This window comes from Colletotrichum spaethianum (assembly GCF_022836535.1).
Source record: "Colletotrichum spaethianum MAFF 239500 DNA, contig49, whole genome shotgun sequence".
NCBI classification, from domain to species: Eukaryota; Fungi; Ascomycota; class Sordariomycetes; order Glomerellales; family Glomerellaceae; genus Colletotrichum; species Colletotrichum spaethianum.
Window position 1 is genome coordinate 218,161 of NW_026054819.1, and position 24,820 is coordinate 242,980.

At 55.6% G+C, this 24,820-nt stretch overlaps 7 protein-coding genes and 1 non-coding gene across 8 annotated transcripts; 3 read left to right on the forward strand and 5 right to left on the reverse strand.

Moving 5' to 3' along the window:
* Window positions 1-2: 2 nt before the first annotated feature.
* Window positions 3-2,414, reverse strand: ColSpa_11702 (activator of stress genes 1; the record flags this gene model as incomplete). Its single annotated transcript, XM_049277914.1, has 2 exons — window positions 3-921; window positions 970-2,414. The coding sequence occupies 2 exons, from the start codon at window positions 2,412-2,414 to the stop codon at window positions 3-5; spliced, it is 2,364 nt and encodes a 787-aa protein (XP_049133871.1).
* A 1,102-nt stretch (window positions 2,415-3,516) lies between these two features.
* On the reverse strand, window positions 3,517-5,031 carry ColSpa_11703 (putative transporter; the record flags this gene model as incomplete). Its single annotated transcript, XM_049277915.1, has 3 exons — window positions 3,517-4,070; window positions 4,196-4,795; window positions 4,884-5,031. The coding sequence occupies 3 exons, from the start codon at window positions 5,029-5,031 to the stop codon at window positions 3,517-3,519; spliced, it is 1,302 nt and encodes a 433-aa protein (XP_049133872.1).
* A 41-nt stretch (window positions 5,032-5,072) lies between these two features.
* Window positions 5,073-5,320, reverse strand: ColSpa_11704 (uncharacterized protein; the record flags this gene model as incomplete). Its single annotated transcript, XM_049277916.1, has 2 exons — window positions 5,073-5,103; window positions 5,136-5,320. 2 exons carry the CDS (start codon window positions 5,318-5,320, stop codon window positions 5,073-5,075), a joined length of 216 nt encoding a protein of 71 aa, XP_049133873.1.
* A 1,515-nt stretch (window positions 5,321-6,835) lies between these two features.
* Window positions 6,836-8,676, reverse strand: ColSpa_11705 (maltose permease MAL31; the record flags this gene model as incomplete). Its single annotated transcript, XM_049277917.1, has 3 exons — window positions 6,836-7,151; window positions 7,219-7,578; window positions 7,646-8,676. 3 exons carry the CDS (start codon window positions 8,674-8,676, stop codon window positions 6,836-6,838), a joined length of 1,707 nt encoding a protein of 568 aa, XP_049133874.1.
* A 2,028-nt stretch (window positions 8,677-10,704) lies between these two features.
* Window positions 10,705-12,574, forward strand: ColSpa_11706 (uncharacterized protein; the record flags this gene model as incomplete). The annotated part of the gene is made up of 4 exons (XM_049277918.1): window positions 10,705-11,286; window positions 11,351-12,041; window positions 12,122-12,328; window positions 12,420-12,574. 4 exons carry the CDS (start codon window positions 10,705-10,707, stop codon window positions 12,572-12,574), a joined length of 1,635 nt encoding a protein of 544 aa, XP_049133875.1.
* Window positions 12,575-14,398: 1,824 nt separating this feature from the next.
* On the forward strand, window positions 14,399-15,407 carry ColSpa_11707 (inositol oxygenase 1; the record flags this gene model as incomplete). Its single annotated transcript, XM_049277919.1, has 2 exons — window positions 14,399-15,292; window positions 15,351-15,407. 2 exons carry the CDS (start codon window positions 14,399-14,401, stop codon window positions 15,405-15,407), a joined length of 951 nt encoding a protein of 316 aa, XP_049133876.1.
* A 2,256-nt stretch (window positions 15,408-17,663) lies between these two features.
* ColSpa_tRNA_306 lies at window positions 17,664-17,735 on the forward strand. The gene has a single exon. It is a non-coding gene; the product is annotated as a tRNA-Met (tRNA).
* Window positions 17,736-22,651: 4,916 nt separating this feature from the next.
* ColSpa_11708 (uncharacterized protein) lies at window positions 22,652-24,326 on the reverse strand (the record flags this gene model as incomplete). The annotated part of the gene is made up of 5 exons (XM_049277920.1): window positions 22,652-22,870; window positions 22,927-23,007; window positions 23,063-23,203; window positions 23,252-24,120; window positions 24,200-24,326. The coding sequence occupies 5 exons, from the start codon at window positions 24,324-24,326 to the stop codon at window positions 22,652-22,654; spliced, it is 1,437 nt and encodes a 478-aa protein (XP_049133877.1).
* Window positions 24,327-24,820: the final 494 nt, after the last annotated feature.

A 24,820-nucleotide genomic window follows, 5' to 3' on the forward strand; every position in this document is an offset into this window, starting at 1 on the left:
GACTATCCACCAATGTCCGGCATCCAAGCCAGCGGATTTGCATCGATATCCATGTATGGACCAAAGGCTGATGAATCGAGCTCCAGCCAGTCCGTCGTCTGCCACTCATCCAACAAGTTGGACCCCAGGAACCCCGCGTCTCCCTGGCCCATAAGGTCAACGGCTCCAGATTCGTCAGCGTATGCGGGGTTGAATTCGAATCCGTCAGCCATTGCGGCAGCTCCGTTTCCATGACTTTGCTTGGGCAGTACCTGGGCCTCTGCTGAAGGCCCAACTGGGCGGGATGCCGACACCCGGGACGGTTGTGCAGGTACTTGAGATTTCCGTGACATGTGGCCAAGACCTTCTGTGCGGAACTCTTCGAGAATGATGGCGTACCGACGGCTCGGCGAGTTTGAAGCCGTGGCGTGAGCCAGGTGCGTTTGACAGCGCTCGGCCAAGTCCATGAGCTTTACGTGTTTTGCCTTGCTCTCTCCTTCGAAAAAGGTCCCCCTTCGTTTCTGCTGGATGTCCCAGACATAAGTCACCAACAACGCGCAGAACGTGACGTACTGCGTCCACCAGAAGGCATGAAAGATGGGTCCCTCTGCAGCCATGCCGTCGACAGTCTCGAGCACCGTCCTGGCGGCTCCGATGCACTCGAGTATCTGCATTTCACTGCCGGAGCTCAGGTTGCCAAGGAGAAACAACCGGTTGGCGTGCATGATGGCGTGCGAGTAGGCCAGCTTCAACACCGTCGCCTGCCGACGGAAGCTCGGAATGAGCATCGACGGCCGGATCGAACCGAGATGCGGCGGTAAACTGGCGCGCCATTCGTGGATCTTCTCGCTCAGGCGGTGAGCGGCGGCCACTCGCTCCCGCTCAGAGATGGGCTTTATGGAATAGACTTCTCTCGAAGTGTTGCCAATAATTTGCGCGATTCTACAGTATGTCAGTATTACGAAGGCCAAAGATCCTGAGGATGCTCACTTTGCGTGGAAAATCAGGGCATCAATATGGCAGTCCGGATGCTCCTCCGTTCGCTCAATGGGGCCTTGCGCAGTCATATCCTCGTCGTCGATCCTGTCGGGGTAGTCTTGGTCGATATCGTCATCATGGAAATGCCTTGGCCGGCCAAAAATCACGCCCAGGTACTTGTCCAGCACGTAGGCTGTCCAAAACGTCCGCATACGGCATTGTGCCTGGATGTAATCGGAGCTTCCCGCGGCCAAATGTCGTTTCTTCGCCGCCTTGCGATGCATCCCGAGGGCGGAAATGATCTGGAGAGCATTCCCAAACATGTACCAAGCACGATTCATTCGCGACGTGGTGAGCAAGTAGAGAACCTGGATCAGGCGCGACTGTGCTGATTCGAGGCGTGGAAGCCCGGTCTCCCGTTCCGTCAGCTGAAGAGCGACGCAAAAGAGCCGGTCGCTCCGCGCTAGAGACAGCGTTTCGTCCTCTGGCGAGTGAAAACCGTTCGACTTCTCCTGGTGTGCGGTAGAGACCGCAAGCGCCGTGAGCACGATGGACGCCTTGCCGCGGCCGAGGTCCTGCCAGACAGATTTGCCCTGGCGGAGGTTGTCGACCATGACCCTTAGCCAGGCCTCAACGGACGGGCGATGCAGGACGCGATATGTCGCTATGCACACATCGAAGTACAAAGCCAGCAAGTCCTGCAGCTCTCTGGGTTCGGGGAGTGAAAACCTGGCCACATCGTCGTCGGTTATGGGCGGCAGGGGTTTGTCGCCGGCCAGCATGAGCGGCTGGCTCTCCGTCGAGGCACTCAATTCATCCGGGACGATGCTGCTGTCATGTTTCGACAGCCGCTTCCACGCCCGGTGCAAGAACGTCACCCCCGACGTCGGGTCGAAGATCTGACCCTGGATTTCCGCCATGCCGAGCTCGGGTGAGGCTCGCGATGCCGGGCCTTGACTCTCACGAACCTGCCCACGCAACGATCTCGATGATACCGAGGCAGCGTTGTTCTCGGCTGCTTCGGTGGTCTGGTACAGTACGGAAGGCTCCTCTGACCCGGACACGGACACGGCGCCGGGGTGAGAAGCGGCATTGGACCCCAACGACCAGGCGGCCGACGGCGGCGGCGTCGGGGGTCTCCCGCGGGAATACTTGGCATCGTACACACACGTGAGACCTTTGCGAGTGCACTTGTCGCAGGGGATGGTGCCGCTGCATTTCGCCTTACGCTGCTTGCAAAAGTCGCACGCGCGGCTGACCTTTTGCGCCTTGCGGCGGTTGGCCGCGGAGCCGGCGAGCTCGTCGGAGAGCGGCGAGTGCTGGTCGACGGAACTGAAGCTCCTTTTCCGCGACATGTCACGCGGGCTGGCGGCCGAGGCGGCCGAGGAGCGACGGACATCGGGAGCCGCGGGGCTGGCCGGGCCGGGGAGAGGGCGACGGAACTCCGGGACATCCATGGCCGCCACCGCCGGGGACGCGGAATGGACGGAGTTTCAGGCCCCAGTCTGTCTTGGCTGGGTCGGGCCGAGGCCGGTGAGGAAACACCACAAAGGCTAGCAGTAACGGGGGACGGGATGGAAAGGTTGGACAGTCGGAAAAGAAAGGAGATGAATGGGGACGCGACAGAAAAAACGACGGAAAACGGAGGGGATTTGTCTGGGGAAGACAGGTTGGAGCAGAGAGGGGCGGCGGCTGGGGGAAGCACACTACCTAACGGACCATGGTACAGGGGCCTGCGGCTTCCCCGCAGCCTGTAGAAGCGGGGGAGCCAATGGTTGCAGGTTGTTGACTTACAGCCGTCGCTGAGCCGGGGGAGGGAGGGGGTTCCGATGAGGAGGCGGATTTCTGGATGGGGAGGGCAGTCTGCCCGGTTTCCCTCGTCATCAGTCCACAAGGTGGAAGATGTCGCCTCGGATCTCTGTATCATAGCATGCTCCGCATCTCTCCCGGTTGCTGAGATGCTGTCTGTACGATGGATGAAAGATTGAGGGATCTATCAAGCGTCGTCCGACCATAGCCGGCGGGTGCTGCGGCCGGAGGTAAGAAATCCAAACATGTGCCGAGAGCGAGTCAGCAGTCCCGGTATACTGCAGCACGGCTTACGACTGTAAGGACGTGCGGGTTCTACATAAGCGCCAACGTGCGTGTAACTCGGCCGCCTGAGTTTGATACAGCGACTAGAGGGGTTCGGGTATGACTAGGTTTAGTAGGAGTAGTAATTGAGGCATGTCAAGAAAAACACAAGAAGAAGAAAAGGCCACTAGTGTTAACACTCTTGAAGGAAACCAACCACTGTTCTCAGCACACCGTAGAACCGCAGTCCGGTGATAAGTACTCTGTAGTCATGACATCTCATGTAGCATTCCACTGTTCACGTTGCCGGGAATCTTGGCCAAGACAAGGATATTGTTCATTAATGCATTAACATTGACCATACGTAACAACAGGTTGGCCGTGCCATTTATATCTACAATCTACTGTGTCCTCCTCAAACCAGCATCCCCCAACCAAGGGCAACCATATTGCGTCCTCGCCTTCCATCCATCCTCAACCGGCCCCTCACAAAACATACTTGAAGTGCGGGCTCTTGTCTCCCATATGCATCAGCTGCTCCTCCGTGTACTTGGCCCGGATCTCCTCCTCGGACATCTTTGCCTTCTTCGCGTTGCCCCACTTGTAGCTGAGCTCCAGTAGCAGCGCGACAACGACGCCGCTGCCGCCAAACGCCAGCGACAGCCCGAAGCCGGTCGAGTACTTTGGCGCCTCACTGTCGAGGTACATGTAGCTGCCGATGATGCCGCCAATGTTGCCGACGCAGATGTTGAAGGCGACGCCGATGGCGCGGCGCGACGCCGGCGCCAGGTTGTTGGCCGCCCACGACGAGCCCGCCGGCTGGATCGGGTAGATGCCCAGGCAGGTGATGATGACGCCCACCATGGCCGCCGCGATATGGCCCGAGAGGTCGCCCTGGAGGGCGATGATGATGGCGTACCCGACGGCGATGAGCCCGAGCGGGATGGCGACGAAGGGCATGCGCCAGTAGAAGCGGTCCGAGAGGCGCGCGAAGAAGAGGGCCGAGGCGGCGCCGCAGAAGTAGGGGGCACCGTCATGAGCTGCGCGGCCGTGTTGTTGAAGCCCATGGCCTTTGTGATGGTCGGAAGCGTAAACTTTGTGCCTGTGGCCGTCAGCCGCGCTGGTTTGGGGGAGGGAGTGACGATGTTAGGAGAGGGAAGCTTACCATAACTGCAGGCCGATGCCGCCAGGAGGGCCCACGCCTGCATGTACAGCCTCCAGTTGGTCACGACGGCCTTGAGGTCCTGCCACTTGAACTTGTCCTCCTTCTCCTCGTCCTCGAACCGGCCGCCCTGCTTGATGAAGCTCTGCAGTTCGAGGAACCGGATCTCGTCGGGCTCCAGCCACTTGGTACTCAGCGCCGGGGTGTCGACGAGAAAGAAAAAGGTCGCGATGCCCAGCACGACGGTGAAGATGCCCTCTAGCAGAAAGATCCACCGCCAGCCCTCGTAGCCGCCGACGCCGTCCATCTTGGCGATGGCGGCGGCGAGGAGGCCGGAGAAGGCGCCCGACAGCGCCGAGGTGCAGTAGAACCACGCGATGCGCGCGGCAAGGTCCCGCGGCATGTACCAGAACGTCGTGAGGTAGACGGCGCCCGGGTAGAAGCCGGCCTCGAAGACGCCGAGGAGCAGGCGGACGGTCAGGAGGCCGGCAAAGTTGTGGACGAGGCCGTGACAGGTCATGATGACGCCCCAGATGGTAACCAGGGTGCCGAGGTAGACCGAGGGGCGTTTGAACTTCTTGAGCAGGACGTTGCTGGGGACCTCTGGGAAGGGTTAGCCACCGCACAATTGCTGCGCCTCAATGTACACCACGACGGGACGTATAATCTGAAGGCATTAAGGGGCGGTTACCAAGCAAAATATAAGGAACAAAGAAGAGACTGAGCGCAATGTTCCATTGCACGCCATTGAGGTTCAGGTCCTCGGCGAGGCCTTCAATCTTGGCATTGCCAATGTTGGCGCGGTCGAGATGCGAGATGAGGTAGAGCACGGCGAGCATGGGCACCAGACGAATGTCGACCTTTCACGACACCATCAGCCTCACGTCGCACCAGAAGACACAATCTCGGTCCTTCATGACCGAGAACCAAGACTCAGACTCACCTTGCGGGTCGTTCGTTTCCGCTGCTCGGGGTGAAGTTGGCATAGAACTCGGCGTCGTCCTCGCTGAGGCCCAGCACGCGGATGTTGTCAATCATGCGCACCACGGGGCCCTTCTCCGCGTCGGAGCGGCCGTCGGCCTCCCTGTCGTCCACGAAGGCGATCTCTGGTTTGTCCGCCGCCGACATCGTGACTGATCTTGTCTACGATGTTCTCGTCTATTTTTGATTTCGTATCACACCCCCAGCCAAGGTCTCCGGGATGGCTATGCTGCCGTGCGTCTGGCGTCGTACTCTACAAACTAAGAGATGAACAAGGCGAGGAGACGAAGTGGACAAGAGGGGAGAGAGTAGCTTTTGGTCGAGAGAGAAAGAGAATAATGGAGAGCAACAGCCCGAAACGCAACCTCGCGCCGTGCGGCTCATATGTAGGCGCAGGATGAGATGCTGTCTGGCGTTATAGCCTAGGACTCAACCCGACTGAACGGACAGAAGAACAGTAGTCGGCTTGGCGCACGCGGTCGTGCAAGTCCCCGGGGATTCTCCACCGCCTGCTGAACCTCGCCCTTCCCTGCTCCTCGTTGCTTGTTACGGGTGCCATGGGCAAGATTGCGCGGGGTCCCCGCAATCGCGGAGGCCCTGCCCGCTGTGGTCCTGTGGATTACACGACAGGAGTACGCCGTTCGAGGGGAGACGCTGCTTTGCGCCGTCATGGTAATCCGTCGTTTGACGGATTTCCAAAAAAGGGGGGCCACATGAAGTCGAATGTTGCTCGCGTCGACGGTAATCCATGAACCCGTGCTGTAGCGGGTGAACGCGGATTTGGGTCCACTTCGGCGGCAGCTCGAGTCATCTCCGTTGCCGTTGCCGTGTGCCGCACAAAAACGAGATGACGAGAACGGCATTCCGATGCTGTGGATGTCTCCAAGATGTTGTCTGTTAGGAATCCCCCAAGTTTGTCCAGTAAAAGGCCTCACAAACAGATGGTAAACAACGAGCGACGAAACAGCGTACACATCTTCAGAGGTTGGAGCCCAGAGTCTCGGCATCAGATCGATCCAATGCAGGCTACCGTCGTCCCGCGGCCCAGACAAACAAGTTAGACTCGATCGGCATTCCGACTGGCCATCCAGCTCGGCCGGCGTCTTGGAACGAATCGCCCAGGTGCAGAGGCTCAGCGGGCGCGTGCAGGAGAGGGACAAGCCAGCAAGCAAGCAGACATGGTAGACGGCCGGCAGTTGGGGAGGGAGGATGCGGAGAAATGACAGCCAAACAGGACAAAGAACCCAAGGCCTCCGAGGGAATCCTCCCGTCTCTTCCCGCCTGTAGCCACACTCTGTTCTCTCAACCACGGTCGTGCGGGGAATGCGGGGGAGACGGACTTTGTGTCGTGTATGTTTACAAGACGGGATGTTTTACGGGATCAAGTATGCTCAACACAGTAGCTCAATGGATCATAAACGTGTCAGTCCAGTCAGCGGCGTGCAGGAAGCGGATTAAACAGTTTCGTAGATTTCATATACGTCGTCGGAATTAGATACGTGCATTACAGCATTACGTTTCGCGTCCATCAGTCATGGGGCGGTGGTTGGCGTGCAGTCTTTCCCGCTGCACAAAATTTCATGGGTTGCGCGCCAGTGTCAAACCAGATTCTCCTCCTCTTGCAATTCTTCCCAGCCCATTCTCACTCGGTCCAGAAACCCCTTACACCGGCACATCCTTCTCCGAGTGCGAGACGCGGATCTGCTGGTGATAGCTGTTCATGGCCTTCTCGCCAACGTCCTCGTCAAACACGTTGACCTTGGTACCCTCGAACTTGCGCGCGCTGACCTTTTGCTCAAACAGCATGTCCAGCTCGGCGTAGGTGCGGCCGCGCGGCTCCGGCACGCGGAAGTAGGTGTACACGCAGCACAAGAAGCAGATGCCGCCCCAGAAGAAGCCCGTGTAGTTTTGCCAGTTCCACGCGCTGGGGTTCAGCATGTAGGGCGTCAGAACGTTGTTGATGATGCCGACAATGTTGCTGGGGGAGGGAGGGTCAGCACGTTGTCTGTCAATCGGATAAAAATGAAGGGGCGAGGTCAGCTTACTAGAGGTTGCGTCCTAGGACGACCGTCTTGATCTGCAGGCGGCGCGACGGCAGCTCACTGACGAGCGAGTAGCACACGGTGCCGACGGTGAGCTGGTAGAAGAGGGCCCAGACCATCATGATGCTACCCGTCGCCAGCGCGCCCTGGTCACGGTGCTCCTCGGGCACGAGGCCCAGGAATCCGAGAATCATGAGCATGCTGCAGAGACCCGCGAGGCCGTAGAGGTACAGCGTACGGCGGCCGATGCCCCACGACATCAGGAACCAGGCGCCGAAGACGCCAACCATGTTGATGGCGTACTGTCCGAGGGCGAAGTTGTACGAGTTTCTCGTCGAGAGACCGGCCTGCTTGAGGAAGTACCTGCGTAGTGTCGCGTCAGCGCGATGCACCCGGCGCATTGCGTTTGGGTAGATAGAGTCAAACTTACGTGGAGTAGTTGGAGAAGGAGTTGCCGCTGAGGTTCTGGATGGCCCAGACCATGCATACGACCTCGGTGCGGCGCAGGTCGACGCCCTTGAAGCAATCGAGGTACGAGGCGCCCTCGGTGATCTTCTCCTCGAGAGCGTTGGTGTGCACCATCATGGCGACCGTCTCGTCGGCGTCAAAGTCGGACTCCTTACCCTTGCTCGTCAGGCGCAGCAGCGACTTCTTGGCCTCGTCGATCCTGCCCTTGCGCACCAGCCACCAGGGCGACTCGGGCGCAAAGTAGATGCCGAGGGCCAGCGGCACCGGCCACATCCACTGCAGGGCGTAGGGGATGCGGTATGCCCACTCGTCCTCGCGGTTGAGCATGGAGACGATGACGCCGATGCCGATCTCCTGGCCGAGGCCCCAGCAAAAGTTGACATAGGTGGTCAGGTAGCCGCGCAGGGCGACGGGGCAGACCTCGGAGGCGTAGGTGATGCACAGGGTCTGGAAGACGCCCCAGGGGATGCCGCAGAGGATCTCGGCGGCGAGCAGGGTCTCGACGTTCTGGGCGGTGAAGAAGATTGTTGTGAAGGCGGCGACCAGCATGAGACAGCCGATGACGGTCCACCTGTAGCCGAAGCGTTCCGAGACCCATCCGTTGATGAAGAGGCCGATGATCTCGCCGACGGTGGCGCCGTTGCTGAGGCCGGCCTGCCACGGCGCAGGGACCTCGTAGGTGCCGGCGGCGGTGAGGACGCCGTACTTTTGGTTGAACTGGGGGAAGGCGTAGAAGTTGCTGACGAGGCTGATGTCGTAGCCCTCCATGGCGATGCAGGTCGAGATGAGGATGCTCCAGGCGATGGCCTTGGGGTACAGCTTGATGCCCTGGGCCAGGGTCATCGCGTGCTCCTTGTCCGAGGCAGACTTTGCGTTCTGCACAAAGGTGCTGGCGAGCTTGGCCGAGTGGTGGTCGCCAACCTCGGCCGAGTGCCGGTCTGCGGCGACGGCGGCCACGGCCACATCGTCGTCATGGGCCGTTTTGGACGCCATCGTGACGGGTCGGCGCAATGCGACAGTATCTAGCTGGGTGAGATGCGCAGCGTCGCGTGTGTACGTGCGTGCGTGCGTGCGTGCGTGCGTGCGTGTGTCTGTTGCGGTGGGGTTGGCGCGGAGAGTTGAGGGAATGGCCGAGCGCTGGCCAGGGTGGTGGTGGTTGTGGAAAAATTCGGGCCAAAGGTGAAGGGGGAGGGAAAAAACGAAAGACGCCGCTGGAGATGCTGGAGAGAGATCGTCGGACGGTGTTGTGGGGAGGGGAAGGGAGGGAATCGCGAGCTTGATAAATATTCACGGCCGGGACGCTAGGTAGGTTGGTTTGTGGGACGATAGAAACGGCTTCGAAGGGGAAGCCCACAAAAGAAAGGGCTCGAATTTTGACGAAGAGCGAGGAAAGACTGGGGCTCCGGATCGAGGGGAGATTGTTGTGCTTGTCCCTTGGGCATATCGCGTCTTTCCCGCAATTGACTCGAGGGAAGCCAAGCGCAATCTTCCGGGTCGTCAGCTAATTAACGTCGAGGCCCCGTGCCGAGGGAACGAGGAAACCCGGTCAAGGACGCCGAAGCCGTCGCAAGCCATGGAGCGATGCCGCGAGGCCATTGGAGAAGGATTGGGCTCTCCCCGGCGATAGGTGCCTATTCATTGTCGACGGCCGGGGTTTGACTCGTCGAGATAAGGTAAAAGCGAGGTGGCATTTCAAGGGGAGAGGGGGGTTTGATTCATGACAGGGTGAGGGTGCCTGGACATGTGCCCGCGTCCGCTGGGTTGGGACGGCGATGTGAACCGTCTGCTGCCATTGAGTTTGTCTGGCGGCGTCTAGCGTGCGGGGGAATGGAAGTCTGTGTGTCAAAGAGAGGGGGACATGTCTTTGCTGCGTTTGATGGACGGTCGGCTGAGCCGTTGAGCCTGTCGCTTCATCCAGTCTGGACCCAAGCCACCGGGAAGAAGTCCACGGTGGTTATGGTGGTGGTGGTGTCGGTAGCGTGGGCGCTGGTGATGGGAGGCATGGAGAAGAGACGAAGAGTTGGCGCCGGAGGGCTGGAAGACTGGCAGCAGAGACGGGGGAGGTCCAGTCCAAATAAGGAACAGGTCTTTAACGGTTGCTGAAGAGCCACAGCCGATGAAATATGATTGACAACTGCTTGTCTTCCCAGACCAAGACCAAGACCAAGACAAGAGCCCAGGGAACCGGGCGAAACTTGCCCAAACCAGCGCGACGAGAGAGAGCAACCGAAATGCGTCGGAGGGGACTCGGGTGGTTATCGGAGTTTGCTGGGGGGCGCTGTAATGGCAGTGGGTGACCGCAGTGTGTGTGTGTGTGTGCGTATATGTGTGACTGACTGACTGACTGTGTGAACAATTTTCGCAGTGGAGGTGTGTCGTCGGCGTCTGCTGACCAACTCCCACAATCCCCACACACGTCACTGGTCGCGGCCCCGGACTCAAGCTTCAATTCAATTTCAGATCTGCTCAAAAATCGAGGGGCTCCCCCAGATCTTCTCCATCTTCCCCGGGTTTCAATCATTTGGCATTTGCAGCCTCAACTCGAACTGGGGGTTCGGAAAGAATTGCAAGTGGCACAGGTGCCATGCCGTCTCCCGAAGCGCCTGATTCGTTGAGTGCCACGACTTGGTGAGTGAGACTGCGACTGATCCACCGCGAGAGGGGCCGGGGCCTTCGGGGAAAAAAGCCTGTTTGGGAGCCGACGCCATTCGCACCCGCGGCTGCGTCGACGGCCGTGCCGCTCACCATGCGCGGGGTGAAGCAGTGAGAACGCGGTTGATGAGAGGGCTCACTGTGGGATTCGGCTCGTTGCAGTCGGCGAGTGTCGATGGGTGCTGCGAAAAGGGGTTGCTCGCTCGCTGGTCGTGAAGCCGTCGGTGGAGCAAGGCGCTGGCTGAGGGGAGAACTTTCGAGACGTTTGGAGAAGGCGACTTGGCTGACGGCGACTCTACATACAGTGAGCAGTGTCGGGAACAGCATCTGCGATGTGACCGCGTACTTCCCGTCTGTGGGCGGTGTCTGATGACGGGCAGAGAGTGCAAGAAGGGGTACAAGTTCCGCGCGCCCAAGCACGCCGTCTTCAAGGAGAGCCACAAGTGGCCTGCGCCGCCCAGGAGGCTCAAGTTCATCGACGAGACGCGGGGTGTCGAGCTCGGCGAGGACGTCGACAGCAACGAGTCCGTACAAGATTCCGCAGACGTCGAAGAGGCGTCGACATCGCCGGGAACCGCGACGGTGGTGGACTCCTCCGTGTCGGATGAGCGCCCCTCGCTTCAGGCAGCAAAGGCAGCGAGTTGGCCTCTCCCCGATGAGGGCCATCATGAGAAATCTCATGAAAGCCACCATGGAAGTCATCATGGTGGCGACGCCGTTGACGAGTCTGTTCAGCCGCCGCCGCGCGCATCGCTGAGCACACCCGACGCCCACCACCTCACCCACCATGCCAGCCGACGAGAGCAATCCGACTCCATCGTGAGTCTGCCGCCCATGCAGTCTGTGCTGCCGCCCTTCGAAGGCATATACACCGAGCGCCCGGTATGGCCGCTCACCGGCCGGCAAGAAGCCACGCTGTTCCGTCACTACGTGGACAAGCTTGGGTTCTGGGTATGTCAAAAGCCGCCGCATCGCTCATCTGGAGTGGAAAGACACGGACTGACCGACGACACAGCTCGACGCGTGCGACCCCATCAGGCACTTCGAGACTGAGGTGCCACAACGGTCCGGCTCGTGTCCCATTCTCTTGAACGCCATCTTTGCGCTGGCGGCGAGGCATCTCAGCCTGACGAGCGCGTACGACTCGCTGGCGTCGAATCGCTATCATGAGCAATGCCTCAACTACCTGATCCCGCTGCTGGACCACGCAGGGACGGTGTCGGACGAAAACTTGTTCGCGGCAACAATCATCCTGCGAGTCTTGGAGGAAATCGACGTCAACACCCTCGGTCAAGACACGCACGGCCACCTCCTCGGGATCCACGCCTTTGTCAACGCCGGAGACCGCTTCCTGATGCCGGGGACCTTGACGGCAGCATGCTTTTGGGCGGGCCTGAGGCAGGAGATCTACAGCGCCGTCATCAACCAACAGGTGGTAAGGATGAACCTTAGTCACGCCATTGTCGACCGATCAACGGCCCCGGGGGACGACTTTGTCTGGGCGAATCGTGCCATTGTCCACTGCGCCGACGTCCTCAATTTCTGCTTCGGGTCCGAGGCGGGGTCGGTCCTGCAATGGGGCCAGCTCGAAATGGCAAACAGGGAGTGGAAGAACGCGCTTCCGCCCTCGTACACGCCCATCTTCTTCCGCGAGAGGACGGAAGAGGAGGCTTTCCCCGAAGTATGGTACCAGAAGGCGTGCCATAGTAAGTTGAACCTCCCTAGCTCCGGCAGTCTCTACCGTCGAGACGCCCGATGGTCTGCAGCGCCGACTGACATGTACCAGTCATTGCCGTCCAACATCACATTCTCGCCGAAATGTACCTCGCGCTGTTCAACCCGAGCATACCGCGAGTCGGCGGCGGTCGCAAGGCGGCCGAGAAGCGGCTAACAGAGCAGATCCAGGAACTGCTGCGAAGTCTCTGCGGAATTGGCATGTGCAACCAGTGGTCTCCACCGGCAATGTTCACGGCGTGTATGGGGATAGCGATTGGTAAGCTCTACCTCCTTTGTTTCCTGGGGGAGGGTTTCCCGTCCTTGCATGTGCTCTTGTGTCTCGTATGCTAACTTTACCCTTCGCCCAGCCGGTGACCGGTTCGACCACAGACACGACCAGGAAGCTTTGCTGAGGATGCTCAGCATCACCGAAAAGGCCCACGCGCGGCCCACGACGGCGGTGCGGGATCAACTGATAGGCGCATGGGGTTGGATGGACGGGGACGCCATGAGCGAGGGGTGAGGGCCGCACGAGCCCGGGAGTGCCGCTCAGGAGACTGGACGGGCAGGCTGGTTGTCCCGAGGGAATTCGATGAAAGCCCCTATGACCAGATTACGATTATGACTTGTTGGCGACAACCGATGAGGGGTCGACTCCCGCTTGGGATGGTTCTGGATCACTATAGACTTGGTGGATTGGGCTGGACTGGGGGGACATTTGGCCCGGATTTAGATTTCCCTTGGTTTAGTAGCTGTGGATACCCGACATGATGTTGTACATTTCATGTCTGTGATGCCAACATCTGGCTGGCTTGGCCGGGACAGTAGCATGCGATGTAGGCTGAAGACAATCGGAAATATTTCGCGATTCCACCTGTTTGGTTGAACATGATGCTTGCTTGAATGGCGCCTGACTAGCGATGGCCATGATCCTCCCCCGCATGCCGCATTTCGTGCACAAGGCACCGTTGAAGCCACGGCCGCCTAGCCTGAGCTTGAACCTGACAGCTGCTTTCCACGGAGAGAGCAAGCAGGGACCGCCAAATCCCGCAGGGGATGTTCAGGGAGCGCGGGGTAGGGAGCGGCTCGCGCTGAATTGCTGTCGGGGACGGTTCTGGGAAGGAGCCGCCGAAAGCTGTAACCACGACTGATGTCAGACCCTCTCGTCTCGGACGTTGACGCTGTGTTGGAAGCTAAGGACAAGGCCGGGAGGGCGAAGGGGGGAGGCGTGGCCAAGGGTCCTTTGGCAGGTGAACTAGCTTGACTAGATCCAATCAATGGGAAGCCATTACTGAAAGGAGGAGGGGAACCCGCGGGGATGGAGATGGTTTGCATAGGCCCCGGGAATGGCGTTGGTTGGCGGCGGACAAGGGGGCCGCCCAAAGAGGGAATTCTCAAGAATCGTTTGCAAATCCCATGATGATGTGGCGGGCACTGCAAATAAGCTTTGCCGCAGGGGGGCCCGGCAAGAGGCTCGCAGAGACGCAGTGTAGGGCGCCGTCACCTCGCATCTTTTTTCGTCTATCCCGGATCGCGGTTCGGCGTGCGGTTGGCGTGGAGCTGGGAGCGGGAACGAAGGTGTGGAATAAGCGTTGGAAGCGTTGGAGATGCAGGGATGGCTTCGCGAATGTTTGCCCGAAATGAACTTGTCGGAATTTGGGCGACTTGCACGAGTCTCCGCAGAATTCCAATTGGGAATAGCTTGACGAGTCCAGAGTCAGGAAAAGTCACGTGAGAGCCAAGAACGCTGATTAATCCCGAACTCTGTGAAAAGCGGGGCTCCGACTCCAGCAGAGCTTCGGCGATTTTCTCCTCGTCCAAACCATCGAAATCCAAAACCTGGAATCCCCTCGCCCTCCAGTCGCATCTCTCTCCACAGATCTGAATCTCGCCCCGTCTTTCCTGCTCCATCTGCCTCACACCTGCCTGCTCTCCGCGGCACTCTGTTTGTCGCGGCAAACGTCAATTCGGGCTGCTTGACCAAGTTAGCTTTTTTCCCACACCAAGCCCGTCTAAGTAGGTCCTGCCCTCCATGACGAGGTACCTCGGCCGCATACCGCGCGTTGCGGGAAGATCAGGTACCTCGTCATGTCCGAGTTTTTCTCCCCATCTGTAGTCCTCCATCATCCTGCCGTCTCTCCATAGTAATGGTATTGTCTGGTCTTGCCTTCAACGACATATTTAAAGACTGTCTCCAGGGGAAGAGTTGGGATTTTTCTGCCCCCCATTACACCAGTCTTTAAACATCTTGTGTGATACCAGTAAAAGAAACCCGTTCTTTCTTCGTATCAAGTGTTTTTCGTCTTCTTCTCTCCAGTCCCAAATCTCTCCATCACCAACCGCCACAATGGCCGCCGCTGTCGCTGCCCCCTACGTCCGGGCCAACGGTCATGAGCTTGAGCAGACGACCGACTTTGTCGAGGAGGTCAACATCCTCAAGGACCAGGTCAACAAGCAGCAAGATGACTTCTACGAGGAGTCCAAGTTCGACCAGCAGAAGGACAAGACAGCCTTCCGCCAGTACGAAGACGCCTGCGATCGTGTCAAAACCTTTTACAAGGAGCAGCACGAGAAGCAGACTGTCGAGTACAACCTCGCCGCCCGCGAAAAGTTCGCCATTGACGTCACCGGCAACAAACCCTGCCGTGACGAGATGACCATCTGGGAGGCCATGGAGAAGCTCAACACCCTCATCGACAACTCTGACCCAGACACCGAGCTGTCCCAGATTCAGCACCTGCTCCAGACCGCCGAGGCCATGCGCCGCGATGGCAAGCCCCGCTGGATGCAGCTCACCGGCCTGATCCACGACCTCGGCAAGCTCCTCTACTTCTATGGCGCCGAGGGCCAGTGGGACGTTGTTGGCGACACCTTCCCCGTTGGCTGCGCCTTTGACAACCGCATCGTCCTGCCTAGTACCTTCGAGGGCAACCCCGACAACAAGCACCCCGTCTACAGCACCAAGCACGGCATCTATAAGCCCGGTTGCGGCATCGAGAACCTCATGATCTCATGGGGCCACGACGAGTACATGTACCGGGTCTGCAAGGAGCAGTCCAAGCTGCCCCGCGAGGCTCTTGCCATGATTCGCTACCACTCATTCTACCCTTGGCACCGCGAGGGCGCTTACCGCGAGTTCATGAAGGAGGGTGACGAGGACCTCCTCAAGGCCGTCCTGGCCTTCAACCCCTACGACTTGTACAGCAAGTCCGATGACGCCCCTACCGTTGAGGAGCTCAAGGTACGTTTACCCCTTCTCGCAGCCCAGCCTGACAACCCAGTCACTGACACAGCAATAGCCTTACTACATGGAGCTCATCGATGAGTACTTCCCCACCAAGGTCATCAAGTGGTAGACAGACTTTTCAAAATTGTCGCATTACGACTGGAACGATACAAGACAGATTTTGGCATATAAGCCCTGCGATGACATTTGTCTTCGGAGGCAAGGCGTTTTAATGGTTTTCTTTTCTATTTATGATACATCCATCGGGTCAGCGGTTTTTGTGCGTGCGAAATGAGTAAAAAGGAATCGGCCAAGGAGCCTCGACGAGCCAAGCGAAAGTATTCATGTTCAGAAACTTAGAATTTCATTTTAGACCAGGAACTCTGAAGAAATTTATTGGAATACACATACAAACAGCCTGCGCGATTATTGTGACTTCCCTACGTACACATAGGTTGTTTGACTTTTACAGCACACAGTTAAGAGTTTCTTCCTGTGCATAATCATGCTATTGCAATTTAGTCTCGCTCATCATTCCATTAATGTCATTCTGGACCTACGTTTTAGTTTCGGCCCTGTACATTAGGCACGACTTTAGGAAAATAGGCACAGCAGCTATCGTTGTAATACTGAGTTACCGTTTTTTATGTCTCACATTATTGTACTTGCTATTCTTGCCCCCTTCTATAAGTTCGAGGGATAGTCAGAGACGTGGGTCCGAAAAGCAGTCATATTATATCAAAGCCGACAATGGGAATAGGAAGAACGTGGGTTTCAACCCGGTGCGTCGGAGACCCTATGTTCCAACAAGCCCAACAACTCCTGTCTTAAAGCCAACGTTGCGAAAGATTCATGCGCAACCGATTTATTGCACTGTGACCGGTCGAAGTTTCCGCCTATAGTTCCACTCCCATAGGTACTCGCCCTTCTAGTCCCATGACTCTAGCTGACATCAGAGTATTCCCGGTGTTCGGTACAGGCTTAGCCAATTGCCCTGCGCCCTCGCAGCTCTCAGTTGGTAGTTTCCGTACAGCGATACTCCTCATTGCAAGCGACGACATTCCACTCACGCGTCCCTTACGAGAGGTACACGTTAAAGGCCCTCTGCCCGACTTCAGCGCCACAGTAACGTTTTGCCAGAACGCGGGCGCCTGTAATATTGTACAGATGATCATGGATTTCTGCTTGCAAGTTTACCTTCAACTAATTGTTTGTAAACAATGTATCAGCTCCGCGTAAGACGATGACTAGATGGGCGGCGCAAGGAGGCGTCCGTAGCTTTCCTTCGCGTAGTAGTAGAGCGTCCAGGCAGGCAGGGCTTGAAAATTCGGGTTGGTCGTGTTGGCGGTGCATGTCTCCATATCAACGGTGCCGTGGGTCACTAGGTTGATGGCGTAGATGCAGAGGGCGGACATTCTGTCCTCTGCACCCTTTGGCCTGCTACTTCACTACTCCCAGACTGAGGAAACTAGCCTGCAGTCATTGGACCGTTGGCAGAAAGGCCAGATTGTTGGGCCGTATATTGGTAGCAGGGTATATTCCGTGGTTTCCGAGGGTTCCTTAGACAAGACATACGCCGGCGTCAGCCCTGTGCTAATAAACCGAGCCGTTCTAGGCCGCGTTGAACTTGAGCGTGGTTTTCCAGATAGTCTGATCGGCTATATTACCTATGATGACGACGAAACCGGGATAATGCATCTGTAATTCCATGCACTACAAGTGAGAATCGTTCGCTCATGATGCAACAAGGTCTGGCTTTTCTCTTGTGATGCCTTGCCCCAGCTATCCATCGGTTCACAGCCATGCTCAATGTTCCCGGGGTCGAGAAACCCATCTCGGCGATAATTCAATTGTTTTACCTAATGACACATTGGATTTCCTCTATCTCATACCTGTCTGCAACTAGACAGCCATGTCACTGCCTCATTATGTTGGAAATTATCCGGGTTGTTCGATTCTAAGCCGAGCCGGAAAGCGAGGCCCACTTATACCGGACACGGCCCCATTCTTTAGCCGGCCGCGGCATCTATCGCCGGAAGCTTGTGATTGCCACTCCCTTGGGGATATGTACCCAGTCACGCGAGTAAATAAATAATAGAGATGAAAAGTTGACACATTTTACTCTGCTTGCAGTCGTAACGCCTCTCCTTCTCTTGTCATTTTTGTTTTGCTGACTTTGGTCACGCTTTTCTCATCACTTTCCGAAAACAGGTGAGGCCAGTTCGCAGGATCTCGAGAGCAAGAAACCTGCACAGACGAAGACCCACTCACCAACAATCCACAGTCATAAAAATCAGAATCGTGAGCTATGGCAAGGTCCACAAATGGTAAACCCTAATATTTGTCTTGTGGTTGGTTCTCCTTCAACAACCAACACCAATATTCAAGCACAATAGCTCAGGGGTAGAGCGCTGGGCTCATAACCCAGAGGTCCCTGGATCGAAACCAGGTTGTGCTAGCACTTCTTTTAATTTTTTCACTCGTGCCTTACTTTCACGGAACTTAATCTTCACAATCTCAGGCTCGAGCCGTCTTTTCTTCTACAACTGACTCCTGTCACTGCTCTTCCCTATCAGAGGAACTCAATATCGTGTCATCCACAAATACACTACTAGTCATCATAACACGAGACGTGATACTCAGCAAAGATTCATCAGACGTGCTTTTGAAGTTACTTTGTGCGCCCAAGGTTTGGTTCAGCTCAGAGCCGTAACGGCCTCTGATTCCAGACAGTGTTAAATCGGTCATGCCTGTCTCAGATGTGCTTAGGATTCTTGCTCATTTTCAATTTTGGTCCTTTCTCTCAGCCTCGATGCCACGTACCATGTCCAAAGTCTCTCGTCAGCCCGTCTGATGTAACCGGAACCCGCCGCTCTGAGCAGCCCTAGGAGCGTCTTCCAGCAGGCACGACCCCGTCGGGCTCATTTGAGCAGCCGTTCGCCGACCTCATAGAGGTGCAAGCGTGAGTTGGGCAGGACAAGGTTGCCACGTTCATGAACCTACCAGTTCAGTTGAAGTGTCCCCTCGCCATCGCCGACTTGGCTGGATTATCGCCATAGCCGCGCGCATCTTGGCAGAAACAAAATTGCCTGATCAATCTATCCGCCTCCAATTCGAAACCAGAACTCCAAAAGGTCGGCGACGGGCGATTTCGGAATGTTTGCAACGCTCATCCAACGTGTACCAGAAACATGGGCCACGTCAAATTTGACACCCGCACGTCTCTTGACTGACTACTGGGAAGAGTGGCGAGTGAACAATTACTGACAACGGAGCGGAACAGAGTCGTTTGGGTCGTTCGGGCTGTTTGGCTCGATCCTCGGGCAGAAGATGAAATCCTCTTAAGTTTACTCTTCTTCCCTCGGCTGGTCTTCTCATACGACCGCACGGTTGTTTTACACCATCAACCGCCACATGCACCGACCGAAGAGGCACTGTGCCGTACTTTTCGTGTCTCTGTCGCGTCTCTGTCGTGGGAGGAGAAACAAAAGGGACATAGCGGCGACAGATGCAAGTTGCCGCTTGCCGCGGCCGAGCACACTGGATAGTGGCCATTTTGACACAAGTATAGCCACATTGCTCTGACCTCTGCTGCCAAACGCAAGATACGCTTTGCTTGCGCAGAGCCAAGACACGGCCGACGACGGCCGCCGCCTCAAAAAACTAACGCTAGAGAACGGGGAGGAGCTGAGGCTTTCAACAACCAGACGTTGCTACGCTGAAGGGGTGTTCTGGCTTATGGTCTGGCAAAATATCGTCGGTAAGGATTGGTGGTCCAACAGAACCTTGTCAAAGCAGCACGCATACTTTGAGATACACATAACATCCGAAAGCGCTTACAAGCGCCAGTCGACGAAAGAATACGAAGTAACACGATGATGAATCATTATACAGCACAGATTCCATTACAAGACGCGCGCATGTGTGATGCCGATATACCCATCATCACCACGGGAAGTTATGCGAACCCGAAAGCCGCCCGAGAAGTGCATGGCGGCGGCCGTCCGCTTTCATACCGCTTCATATCACAATTACCTCGCGCCTTGCAGGTTGGTCTGAACTACGTCGCATGCTAACCACACCCGACCACTGATCCAGCCGGGTATGGGCAAACGAAAACGCAGACATGCCCACTCGGGTTTGTCTGGACTTTTGATAACCGTCATCAAGGCGGCGAACAAACGCTTGGTACCGGGACCGATCATCAAGACCACACCGCTCACTCCCACTCAGACAGTTTGGAACATCATCCCGTCTTATTCCCAGCCCGAAGTGTTGAAACCAAACCCGCCCTCTTGGTATAAAGATCTCTTGCTGGTACGTGGGGCGTGGGAAGGGCTTTCCTACGCGACGCAAAAACCATCATTCCCTCGCAACCGTTGACCGAAGTGGCTAGGACCACGGTTCATCCCCGAACGACAGCACCGTGCTCTTGAGGTTAATCCGTAGTGGCCACATCCTAGCGCTGGTTTTCCACTTTATCTAAAGGTTGAGTCGGCCGTTGAGATTTGAAATTCTGGAAGCTCCTGAAGATTGATTCTTTCTCTCTTCTTCTCTCGTTGCATCGACGATCGCGCGAAGTTGTATTAGGACGGTATTATTTGGGTATCTTCAAGGTGAGCATTTTCCATCGTCTACGCTTCCTTCTATAGACTCTGACAGCCAGCTCACAGGGAATTCATAGCTGCACACTCGCAACTGTTGATTCCAGAGTACATCCTGGGCAACAATTCCCAACATGAAGTCGATGCTCTCCAAGAGCGTGCTCTTTCTGCTTTACGGCCTCGCTGTAGCAGCGCCGTCCAACTCTGGGGTGGCAAAGAGGCAGGACCAGTCCAACCCAGGAGATTCGAGCCCCCCCGACCAGGGTCCCAAGTCATGCAACACACCTGACAACAGACAATGTTGGGTCGACGGATTCGATATCAAGACGGCATATGAGGAGAACATTCCGGACACCGGTGTGACTCGCGAGGTGAGTTTGTTATCATCAAGGTGTCGGTTCAACGCTGATTCATGATAGTACGAACTGGTGCTCACTGAGCACTCGACGTTTAAGGCTGGAGATGGCATGGACAAGAACAGCGCTATGCTGATCAATGGTAAATTGTGCCATTCAAAGCTATCAGAATTTCTGTGCTGATGCAAGATGCGTTGCAGGTGGATTCCCGGGCCCCAACATCAAGGCAAACTGGGGTGACAAGATTCGCGTGAGAGTCGTGAACAACCTCAGAACGAATGGGTAAGTAAAGTGATGCGGCGGCCATACCTACAATCGGCAACTGAGCTGACACAATACAGCACGTCAATTCACTGGCACGGCGTCAGAATGCTGAACAACAACATTAACGACGGTGTCAATGGTATCACCGAGTGTCCCATTCCACCGGGCTCTAGCAAGACGTACGAGTGGCGCGCTGAGCAATATGGCTCCTCCTGGTAAGCTCACAATCCTCTACCTCAAAATCAGTACTAGAACTAACGCTGCCAGGTACCATTCTCATTTCTCTGATCAGTACGCAAATGGTATTGCGGGCACCATCCAGATTGATGGACCGACTTCCAAGAACTACGATGAGGATCTCGGTGTGTTTTCTCTGACGGACTGGTATTACAAGTCGGCCGACGAGATTCGCTCTACTTTCACTGCGCCTGCCGCAGTCCCAGCCAGCGACAACATCCTATTTAACGGTACCAACGTCAACAAGAACGGCGGTGGAGCATACTCCCGCGTGACGCTCAAGAAGGGCAAGGTGCACAAAATTCGTCTCATCAACATGTCGGTCGACAATACCTTCTCAGTCTCCCTCGTCAACCACAAGATGACGGTCACGGGAACCGACTTTGTGCCTGTCAAGCCTTTTGAGACGGACTCGCTCTACCTTTCCGTCGGCCAGCGTTATGACGTTCTCATTGACGCCAACCAGGATTCCGGCAAGGCTTACTGGTTCAACGTCTCGTTCCCCTCCAACCGGCTCTGCGGTACTTCAAACATAAATAAGCCCGCTGCCATCTTCCAGTACGATGGTGCTTCATCCAACGCGATGCCCAAAGATGCAGGCAAGGCAGTCACGGATGCCCAATGCCAGGACAAGACGGATTATGAGCCTATTTTTAGCGTAGACGTCGACTCCACGGCGTTCCAGAAGACGCAGGATGATACTCTTGACATTACTGTCGACACCAGCAGGACCACCAATCAGCAAAGGGTGTACTGGAAGGTCAACGGCCAGGACATGGACGTTGACTGGGACGAGCCAACGCTGTCTTACCTTGCTAAGAACAGCACCGACTACCCAGACCAATTCAATGTCTTCGAGGTACCCAATGAGAACAATGTAAGTAGTATCTGGATTGGAATTTTCAACTTGTACTAATGGTCGCGTAGTGGGCATTCTGGGTTGTCGAGAATCTCTTCCCTGCTCCTGTAAGTTGTATCCGACGCATGTCATCTTCGCTCGCACTGTTCTGATAAATGTAATAGCATCCCATGCATCTCCATGGCCACGACTTTTACGTCCTTGGTCACTCAGAGCCCGCCTCCAGCGGCCGAGGTGATGGTGTCAGGTTCAACGCACAGACCGACACTTCCAAGCTCAATTTCAAGAACCCCACGAGGCGTGATGTTACCACCTTGCCTGGCAGAGGCTGGCTCGTGGTGGCCTTTAAGACAGATAACCCGGGTGCTTGGCTGTTCCACTGCCACATCGCATGGCATCTCAGCCAAGGCCTGAGTGTCCAGTTCCTGGAGCGCTCCAAGGATATTGCCAACACCGTCAAGATCGAGGATATTGACAGTATGTGTCAGGAGTGGAACACGTACTCGAAGAAGGCCCCTTACCCGCAGACCGACTCTGGTCTACGCAAGCTTTAATAGGTTCTCACAAATTATCCCATATTGGAACATATCACTCAACATTTGGTTTTGTTTTTGAAGTGCCCGTTCTTGGTCTAGTTAATCGCGGAAAAGGGATGGGTTTAGCGGTCTGAGCATGGTCATCACAGAAGTAAAGCAAGGGCATCATAGACAGAAATACAACAGTATGCTAATACATGAATACTTCTGAAGCATGTCAAGAACAAATAACCAAGTGTGGAATCATGTGGTGAACTTGCCACACTATTGACATTATTCGACTGCAGCTTGCGGAAAAGAGTCCTGTATCGTTCTATTTACTATCAGACTTCTGCTTCTGTTCTGAACTAAAGGTGCTTTAGCGAAACTACGTGTCACAAGCATGTGAAGCTCGCAGCGCCATGATTAGTTTCAGAAGCACTTTCTGAGCAACACCCCAGACCAACTCCATCCCACCCAATGATTACGCACATCTTCGGCCGCCTGTGGCTGGTGCACAAGGGTACGATGCGCCTTGATCAGCTTTCACTGCTTTGCTGGCTTCGGAATGCGAGCTGGCGACGCCTCTTGTCCCCCAAATGACCTCCTTTCAAAACCAACTCGCCTTCTTTGTTGCGAATTTCGAAGTCTTCTGAGGTTGTCCAGTCCTGACGTGATGTTTTTTCTTTGATGACGTCGCGGCCCACCTGGTTCTGGATATCGCGACGGCCATTGAGTAAGTCGTTGCTTAGCTTTGCCTGTAACTAATGTTAGAACACTGTAAGAAGTGACTGTAAGCGATAAGATGACTTACACCTCGTTCCTTCGTAGGAGCGCCAGCGTACTTGCAGACCCAGTCGGCTCGAGTGAGAGAATGAACAATTATCTTGCAATCCTATTCAAGAGGTTAGGCGTATTCTTATGAGTAATTGAAGTTGATTGTGACGTACGAGCACATTCTCACAAATAGCCTGCCATCTCTCGGCGAAGGTATCGAAATGTTCCCATGTGGAGACGGTTTTTGTGCCAGACCAGAGCGGCCTCAAGGTGAACCCGAGTTGCGTTTCCATCGCAGCACGCTTAGAACAAAGCTATCAGTCCTCTCTTATACCTGATTCACAGTTGGGGGTCAATCTTACCAGCAGTCTCCAACAAAGAAGCTCGATCTCAATATCAGAAATCCGATAGTGAATTACCGCATCAAGTAGTTCGACTGGCGTGCTTTCGGCGTCCATCAGGGCCCAGTCTGTCTTGCTGATTCCCTTGGGTCGAATAGGTTGATCGAAATCAGCGCCTTCTCCTTCAGCATCCCTACTCCGCTTCCTGGAGGGTCTTTCAGCGGCTTCAAATTGATCCTGACCTCGTCGGCCAGCCTCGAGCTTTGCGAGGCGCTCACGGGCCTTGCGCAATTCATAGAAGTTGGACAAGTCTGTAACGTGACCTACAAGCCGTTCGACAGATGCCCGCTGCTGTTCCGCTGACGATGGCCAGGAAGCATCAACGTTAGGAGCTGCACCCGCGTCACGCTTGATATGCCGTTCGTAAGCATCGTAAAGCTTTGTGAAATGGTCCATGTTCTGCACGAGGCCTTTGTATCGAAAGGTCGGGGCCGCGACAAGCTCCGTCTTGAGTAGCGGGTGTTGATGCTCCGTCTGATATGAGTTGCTCGACTTCGCTCGCTTTCTCTTGGAGACAAAAGAAGGGTTTGAATTGACGGAAGGTTCCGGTGTTACCATCTGCTCTGGCGCATTCCAACCTTGCTCGATCGGTGATGTCTCCGACAGCGTCACTTGAGGCCCGGGCCAGCCGTGGGACACCGCGCGAAGCTCTAAGGCCTCGATAGCCTGGTCTGCCTCGTCTGGGTGAAGCGCTGCCATCATGGAAATCCATTCATGAAACCGGCAGACGAGCCCCCAGATCTCGCTATTGTTAGGGCGGTTATACAACAGCGTGATGTAGAAGTTAATGTCGGGGAACATGCGTGGTCCATCGTGGTACCTGTACGGCACTATATCGTCTGCGCAAGTCAGCTTTCTGTTCTTCAGCAAAGACAAATCACAAAGTATGTCACCCAAAAGTCAACCTACTCAAAATGACATCGAACATCCACTTCTTATCCTCGTAAGGTACCGCCGGGTCGTCCAGGACCTCAAGGTCTGCGTAGAATGCAGGCACCGCATGCTGCTCATCGAATGTAAATTCCTCTAGAGACATTTGGGACCAACTTTATGTGAATGATGTTATTGGTGGCAACGCAAGGGGTGGGGGTAAAACGAAGCGAATGAAGAAGGTAGTTAAAGTCGGAGTTTGCAAGTTCATCAGTTTCTGCCGCAGTGAAAAGGGTTTATAAAAGCTGGACGTCGAAGCTCAACAACCGGAGGTCATGCAAGTGAATTCAGTAGCAGCCCCACGTTCGTCTGGTATTTTGCAAGGCTGGGTTAGACTCTGATGTTGACTTCACCTTTGATTCACAACGATAGAGCCATCGGCAGTAGCGAAAAGGGCTTGGTGCAGACTAAGCGATCTGAACAAGCGCTCTCGTTATTGGTAGCTTCATACTTTTACTTGAAATTCGGTTTACCCATTGTAATACCTGCTCAAAAGAAGGCAACTCAATTCATCGAAAGATGAACCAGTCAAGATGAACCAACCCGGGCTCAGCCAGTACCAGCACAATCTTTCTAGACACAGGAGCCGTACAGTTGGAT